Source organism: Hippocampus comes, unplaced genomic scaffold, assembly GCF_001891065.2.
Source record: "Hippocampus comes isolate QL1 unplaced genomic scaffold, H_comes_QL1_v1.1 scaffold32, whole genome shotgun sequence".
In the NCBI taxonomy this organism is placed as follows: Eukaryota; Metazoa; Chordata; class Actinopteri; order Syngnathiformes; family Syngnathidae; genus Hippocampus; species Hippocampus comes.
Window position 1 is genome coordinate 170,362 of NW_017806239.1, and position 8,784 is coordinate 179,145.

Genomic DNA, 8,784 nt, shown 5'->3' on the forward strand with positions numbered 1-8,784 from the left:
TTGATTTGGTTTGAGTAAGTGGGAAATGCTTACTTGAAATGCCTTCCCAACAAAGATGTGAGTCGGTCACGAAACAGCAGCACGCATGAGCGTATTACAACAGAATCTCTCTGTTTGCTGATCCGTGTCATAACCTCAAAGAATCCAATTTTTCTTGAAAAGTTCACCTTGAAAATGAATTTGTCAATCATATCCGACATTGTCCTGTCCTGTAAATCAATCATTCCTGCGCCTATTAAGATCAGCCAATCAGAAGGGTAAACGTAACAGTCTATGGAGCTCAACCGATCACAGGACGAAAAAAATGCAGATCAATGTGTGGGTGAGTAAGAATGATGCTAGCACTTTGGATTCTGAAGGTATTGGGCAGATCACATTTACGTGGCAACACACAGAAACTGGAATCGGATAAATTAAGCGCAAAATCACTGTAGTTGAGTATCCAAGTCACATGTTATGAAATAAAGACAAAATACAGATGAATAAGATTGTAAATTATGTTTTGCCATTCAGACTCTGTGTCTCCATGACGGTCGGTTAAGTCCGACCTCGCAACTCGGACCCCCAGTTCAAAAGGGTGTTCCAGTGCACTTTTTCCTGGTTGGAGATCGAAAAAGTCCGAAATTCCCTGCACCTTCCTCGAAAGCAGCATCAATCAGTGCTTGAGGGCTCGGCCCCTGACTGCATTCCAGTGGTATGAATGAAGTAATATATACTGTATTCTGGCCGAAGACACAATGTACGACTATGCCAATACTACAGACGTAAAATTTTATTAATTTGAGTTAACTAATTTCCTACTAAATCATTTAATACAGATGAACAATCAACAGGAAATATTGCACTAACGTAAAGTGTATTGGTGTTTGTCATCTTGATCGTTTTCGTGTATTTAGCTTGCACCAAGAACAAAAAAAAATCTCCCGAGGAAGACAAATCACGAGAAACGTCGAATCTAGAAAGGGAAAAAAATGAAATTATATTAATTTCAAAGATAGCGGATCGTAGCAACAACAGCAAGATAAACACCAGCGCAATATTTTAGTGGGAGAAACTATCAGTCACAAGATATTCCGAGGTTCAATAAACGCACCGTGGCTGGGAGGTATCGCTCCTCCTCTTTGCTGCTGGACTGCCTGTCCGACATCCACTGAGTCTTCGGGTCGGACTCAGTCACTTCTGGTGGGGAAACGCCGGCGGCGCTGAAGTCTTTTGCGGTTGAATGAGTGGATGAGGGACCTTGAAGTCGTCACCAGCGCCCCACAAACGTGAATTCCACTGTTTAAAGGATACACGACGCAAATTGAGTATTGCACCATTGGAGGAGCAACAGGTAGGCTGGAGTTGCATCTCAACTCAGTTACTTCACTAATGGTCCTTAATTAACTTACCCGACTTGCTTGAATGTCACGGTTGGTCAAATAAAAACAATAAAGCAGCCAAATTAATCAAGCAGTGTTTTTAGTCTGGAAGTGACCACAACGACTTGACGTAAACTACGACTTTTGAACTAGGATGACGCAGGGGTGCTGCTAGAGGTTTGAGGGGCCTATGGAAAGTGGGGTGCCCTCAACTTTGCCACATTCAAATCAGTGTTTTGAGACTCTCTTTGCTGACGTACAGTATTTTAAAAGTGTCATACATGTATTCATAAAATTGTATTCAATATTGCATGGACTGCCTATTGTACTCTATTTTAAAGATGTGCGCCTCTTAAAATCCCAACCTGTGTCCCCCTTCATCCTGATTTATTTTCCATGTGCCTCTGCCCAGCAGGGAACAGGAAGCAAGTAGCAGGAAACAAGAGTGTGTGTTCCTGTCAGGCACTATATCCATTCTCATATTTCCTACCCGGCATCGCTGTACTAGACATGTACCACTGATTTGCATTACCTCAAATAATGACTTGACTTTTTATTTGTTAGGTTTTAATCATCCCCCCTGAAGCCTGTCTCGCCTCCATTGTCTGGATTAGGGTCAGATACTAATAGGATTTGAGGTGTGTGCGGAGCGCCAACACATTTGGTTCAAGATGCCACTTTTAGGATGAGGCCCTCCTTTAAGTCCTATACTGGACCGCATTGTGTGACAGCTTCTTTATAATGTGGCACATTTCGAAACCAAAGGCCCTCCTGTGAATCACGTAGCATCATGTACCATATGTAGTCAATAGTTGACTCTACTGTAATTGCCTCAATTTCCTCATGTTATTGCGACTTAAATTAATCAATACTTCACCTCAAATAAATGCCCCCTTTTTTCACTCAAGAAGAAAATAATAGGTGTTGCCACTTAATTGCTACAGCCACATTTCCAGTTACCCAACTGGTACACCCAACGGTCACTCTACCCTAACTTTCTTAACATGTGACTGTATGAGCTCTGTAAATGGCAAGACATCAGCAACAGGACGACGTGTAACTTGCTGGTGAATAAACATGACAAGACCGTGCATGGTGTGGACATGATCTGCAATCATGAACCACACCATCTTTAAATCCTATCCGCCTGTTTTTCTTAAACGCTGTTTTGTTATCATCTTGTTCTTTAGCATCTCTATCGCATACACATTTGTTGTACTTGTTCTTTAAACTAAACTGAAAAAAACCCCCACGACTTACCACACGTCACAAACAAAACAAACATGGTGTTGCAGCCGTTCTGCAACTGCAAATAACTGGGATTGAATAGACTCTGCCAGCTTCCCACATCCGTCTGCATCTATCGTATGTGACAACTTAAGTAGGGAACAATTAATTCAGACTCCACTTTCACTTGCATTATTGATCGCAACCAAGAATAAAATAAGACAGCAATAGAAACTCTGTGCAATTACGCGTTCCACTCCCATTTTAACATGGAACTAACAACACAGCCGCGTCTATTGCTGCTCTTTCGCCAGCATTTGTACAAATGAAGCCCTTTCCTCAATGAAAACGCCCTTTGCCAAATGACCCATTTTCCTTTATGATTGGGTTGACCATTTGAAGTAGACATCCGCGGGAACTCTGAAAGACTTCAACCTTGATCTAACTTTGGGAGGTTGAAGATAACGCACAAGGGGGGGAAAAAAACCGTCATCTTATCCTGTTCTGGAACATTATAGTTATAGTTTTTGTTTCTTGCTAATACTGCATGTTCTTGTTCAGATAACAGCATACTGATCATACAAAGGTTATATTTGTGATAAATTTCCCTCATCTACTTATAGTCTCTGTTCCAGAGGAAATTTGTTTCGCATCACTGACCTCCACGATAGTTCTGGTGATTCTGCAAGCACGTCACTTCTTAATACAAATGTGAGGTGTGTTGAGGTCAATGAAATAGCAACCACCCGAGTGTGCTGAAACCAGGCCAAGACATGCGGCTACTTGTTGTGTACTAGGCATAGCTATTAGAACACATTCCCCTAATAGACAACGGAGAAACATTTCCTTAATTGACAATGTTATGTTAATATAATGTTGCGGATGATTTTTTTTTTTAATGTTGATATCGGTTAAACAGAGTAAACTAGTTGAGACAGAATCAACAGTAAGGTTGTCAGTAAGGTTAAGATTGCACGACTGTCTGTGTCTTATGTGTTGTGTTGTATTATTTTGTCATTTTATGTTAACTGTTCTTTTGATGGCGGCGCGGGCACCCGCAGCGGATCCTCTTGTTGTCTTGTTGTCTGGTTGAGAGGAAAGAAATGTCATCTGTGCTGTATGTTGCACATTCAGCGCATTTGACAATAAAGTTGTACTTGACTTGACTTGAACAGTAAACGTAGATGGCCAAGACGTGTACTTCATTTTTCCAAAACCCCACAAAGATCATCATTGTGTGTTACTGGAGCAAACTAGTGTTATTAAAGGCTTTGTATTTGGTGTAGATTTTGTGGTGTCGACATTAATTTGAGACGTGCAGTCTTCCCGAAAGAGAATACTGTATGTCCCCAAGAAAGGACACCTATTCAGGTCCATGAACTGTAACTTACTGCTCAGTTCTGCTGAGTTAGTTAACTTGCTGGATTCATTTCTGTTTGAAGGCTGTGTCAGCACTTTGCAACACCGATTGCCTTTGACATTTGACCACAATCTCTCACCCCTAATTGGATATTTCAGCATAGCGTCCGGCTTTAGCGGTGATGTATTTGTTTTAGGATTAACGCCGGAGAGCTGTTAATGACATTGATGTAAAGCTTTCACACTCTCGGTGCAGACGTCAGTGCCATATACTATCCGATGATGCTTTTTTTTTTTTTTTTGTTCACCAACCGATGACAGAAAGACAAAATAGAGTCTCCTATTTTGGAACCTCTGTCTCTCTAAGGAGCCAAGTCAAATCAAAGCTCCAAGAAAATCCTCTCTCACTATTGCTAAGAAAACAAGTGAGCGGGAAGCTGGTCGAGTACAAGTCACGCACAAATGCCACTTGACATTAGCCCGTGTACCATACTTTGTTAAAGCAAGCACATGGACTGGCAAACAATGTGGTTAGTTCAGTTAGAGTCAGAAAGGTAGTGGTCGCAATATGTACTTTCACTGTTGACTCTTTACCACAAAATTGCCTTCAGAACTTTTAAATTTTTTTCTTCACTCTGAACCGGTCACAATGGGTATTTGAAATCAAGCTACTAGAAGGAAGTGCCTCATTTGTTTTAGGTACACCCGACGGTGCTGTATTGACGCATTTATTACAACAAAGTCGTTTAAGTCATTTTGTAACTTGACAACTATAAGTAAATTAAAGAATTTGGTCAATGGAATGTTTTTTTTGTTTTTTTTAATGTTTTTTTTTAAATCGTGTCTTGCAGCAATTAATAGTCCCCCCAGGAATCTGCAGAGAAAAATACAGATTCTACAGAGAGCAATCCTGATTCTGTAGAGACAATCTTGATTCCGCCGCTTGAAAGTTGATTTTTCATGGGCATTAAGAAAAGGACATAAAGTGACTACCTATAAAGCACTTTCTTTTGTTGTATTGAATCTATTCATGTTACATCCGCAGCTGTTGTGAAATGCGCTATATAAATAAAGTTGTAATAATGAAGAATTGTTTCAGGAAATATCAGCATTCTCTTCCCTTCTCGGGAAAATCTATATATGATATATATCATGACTTATAAAGTGAAAAACAATTAACTATGGGATTGAGGCAGAACAAGCGATATTTAAAGTGTAAACCAGCCACTTGACCTGGATATTTGTAAACCGTCATAGAAACACAATATTCTGCACCTATTCCTTGTTACCGCAGACTGCTTTCAATTCCGCGGAGAGCGTTGAAATCTACGTGAAATTCCACGATCGCGGAATCGCGGATTCCTGCGGGGACTGAATCAAAGCACTTATTTGGCTACAATCAGCAGAGGAGCTTTTTTACTCAGTTGCAAATAATTAGCTGTCTAAACAAGTCCCTGATGACGTAGGATGAGAAGTTGAGCCAAGGTTTCCTTTGCTCCATACAATGCTGGTGTTGAAGCAGGAGTTCAGAACATTCAGAGATAGATTATCCCACCCCTTTACAAATAATACAAATTGAATAATTTCATCAAGTGAGACAAACGAATATTTCAAACTTCTTTGCTTTAAGTTGGAATGGAGGAATTGGTCAATATTGACCTATGGCCTCTTTATTTATTTATTTATTTATCTATTTGTCACTTAGTATGTAGCCAAAGAAGGGAAGCAAAAGCAAAGTGTTGATTGTAATATTGTGTGCACGTGTGTCCTCGTATTCAGTTGTCAGGCCGTGCTGACCACAACCAAGCCATGGAGGACGGGAAACCAGTGGGGGCCCCCCACCCCACAGACGGGTTCCAGCTGGGCACTATCGTGGATATCGGAGCCGACACGTTAACCATAGAACCGCTGAGCCAGAAGGGCAAGGTGGGTCAACATGGCATACAAAAAAGTAGGACGAAATGTGATGTGATCGTTGAGAATTGCAATGTGACCCATTCAGCACCGAATAAGCGCAATATTTTTTTTTACGTGAATAACCACGTTTCACTCTGACAAAAGTATCAACTACAAAACTGTGTGTAATAAATGAAACACGAGCGAGAGCAAATTTTCACGGACATAAATAAGTAAAAGACCGAGGCAGCAGGTGTCTGATAGAGTTGCAGAGAAGAGAGCAGCTCATTAGACAATAGAGGCCACCTGCTACACCTGAGCTGTCCCGTGGCTTGCATGTTTACAGCAGCGTCAAACAAAACAGGACATCTCAAACGCAGAGGAAAGAAAAAAAAAAAACACCATTGATGAATGAAACCCAACAATATTCCACAAGATGGTGCCAGTGTCACACTTTTAATGCTTTGGTCTGAGCGGAAACAGCAAATAGTTGAGTTTTTCAGTGATAATGAGGGCGGAGGGTATAGGTTTCAAAACACAATCCGGGAATCGGCAAATCAACTCAAATTCCTTACCCAAGCATCAATCCCACTGAATGGCTCTGTCATGACCGAAATGTTTCTTTAATCACCGCGGCACTCAGCATTGAATTAGGCCTCCATGAACTTGTTCATAAGTTTATGCTTGAGTGTCCCATTCAATGAGGGTATGAAAGGCCCATTGAGCGTTTTATTTCTCTCCCTCTCTCTCTCTCTAACTCTCTCTCGCTCTCTCGCTCACTTTCTCTTTATTGCAGAGCTGAGCTCGTTAGCGGCTGAGCTGAGTACACAACCCTCGGCCTGGATGCCGCTTCTTTGTCAGTTTTGTTGCTTTGGCATCTGTCATGTGTTTTTTTTATTGTCACCGATTTGAGCCAAGTTAGTCCAATGAGTCCACAAATTGTACTTCTGTGTCTGCTTCCAGTCTGTTTTTGTGATCATAAACTGTGCATCAGTGCAGAGTGAATAAGCGGGAACATGAAGGTGTAACCTTTGTTTGTTGTTCCTCTGCAATCATGTTGCTGGGTCTGATTGCTTTAATCTGTGACACTGGTCAAACATTCAAAACTACATTTCTTGTTGAGATCGATTTATAATTAAAAATATGTTCCGCCTTTATTAAACAGTACAGGTTACATTTTTACATTTTCGGCATATTTTTTCCCCCTTCAAATTATGGATGAACTCCAAATTTTACGTGCTTTAAGAGGATTCAGGTTACACGGTGTCATACAGGTTCAGACGGAATACTAGTGCTTGTACTCCCGCTGCTTAATTGTTATATTTGGAGTCTGGTTTATTTTAATAATGCATCCGTTTTATTGGTTCCCACTGGCCCAGCACAGAGTGCAGTCATCATTTGTTCACTCAGTCAGTCAGGTGTTCAGATCCTGTTACAGTTCACACCAAATTATTCATCATTGCGCCATGTCTGCCCTTGTTTCTCTCACAGCTGGCTTCTTCTATTGAGTTCATTTTCATTAATGCTTCACAATAGAGAGAGAATATCACATGCCCGGGAAACGTATTCCTCCAGATGCCATTCCTGTGATATTAAAGCCAGATAATTGATTCATGATAATGCATGCATAAGATTGGATTTTGATGATGTTTAATATCGCTTCACTTTCCACCAACTCTAATGAACATTGTGTATTGTCATAAGCGACTCAAAGAACTAAAGAGGAATTATTCTTATTGAGAAACCAAACTAGATTATGACATGTATTTGACGTTAAAAAAAGTAAACTACCCGCGATTCAGACTGGAGATGGTTTAACTCATGCAGGTTTCCTTGATTGATTATGAGGAATTAGTCATTATCAATTAATCGATTACAGCGGAACCTGACAGTGAAACCACAAAAATGTCTAATCATGTTATTGCACTGTTACTTGAAAACAACAAATCAATGGGTTACTAGTTTTGAAATTAGTCAACTCAACTATAATAGTTCGTTCAGTTATTGTGAACAGGGTAACAACATTATTGCTGAATCTTAACATTATTTATTACACGACAATTAGATATTTCGGGATAGATTTTAGCAAGGATACTGCAAGTTGACACACATAATTTTCTTTCGAGGGCAGCATAAAATGAGGCAGTGGGCCGGATCTGGCCTGGCCTTGAGTTTGGCACCTGTGAATTAAACCTTCAATTCTACTTTTAGATTTAGGATTTAGGATTCATCAGTCATAAATCCTGCACAATTGCCTGAATCCATAACGCTGAAGTCATCAATTCTTATATCCATCCCATTTAGACATTCCTTGCGCCGATGAGCCAAGTTTTTCCTGCAGAAGATGATGTCAACAAACATGTTGAGGACAACTGTGAGTGAAACTCAATGTTCAGCTCTCGACCTATTGTCCTACAAAACATCATGTTGTTTGTTGTGTCTTTTCAGGCTCCCTGATGTATTTGAATGAAGCCACTCTACTCAACAACGTCAAAGTGCGATACTCAAAGGAACATATCTATGTATGTCTTCCATCCGCTCTTACACTTATTGACAATGGAGCGTAGGCAGTAGAGGTGTCAAAATTAATCGATTAACTGGCAGCTAATCGATTATCCAAATAATCAACTCCTATCTCAATAACTGAGGATTGTATTTTCCGCACTATAAGGCGCACCTAAACACATTCCATTTTCTCAAAAGCAAACAGTGTGCATCAGTGCCATATACTATCCGATGATGCTTTTTTTTTTTTTTTTGTTCACCAACCGATGACAGAAAGACAAAATAGAGTCTCCTATTTTGGAACCTCTGTCTCTCTAAGGAGCCAAGTCAAATCAAAGCTCCAAGAAAATCCTCTCTCACTATTGCTAAGAAAACAAGTGAGCGGGAAGCTGGTCGAGTACAAGTCACGCACAAATGCCACTTGACATTAGCCCGT

General features: G+C 40.4%; 1 protein-coding gene across 1 annotated transcript; it reads left to right on the plus strand.

The window, feature by feature from the left end:
* Positions 1-1,067: 1,067 nt before the first annotated feature.
* LOC109507732 (unconventional myosin-VI-like) lies at positions 1,068-8,440 on the plus strand. Its single transcript, XM_019857355.1, has 4 exons — positions 1,068-1,333; positions 5,727-5,873; positions 8,148-8,217; positions 8,292-8,440. Exons 2-4 carry the CDS (start codon positions 5,757-5,759, stop codon positions 8,408-8,410), a joined length of 306 nt encoding a protein of 101 aa, XP_019712914.1. The 5' UTR covers positions 1,068-1,333; positions 5,727-5,756; the 3' UTR covers positions 8,411-8,440.
* The last annotated feature ends 344 nt before the right edge of the window (positions 8,441-8,784 follow it).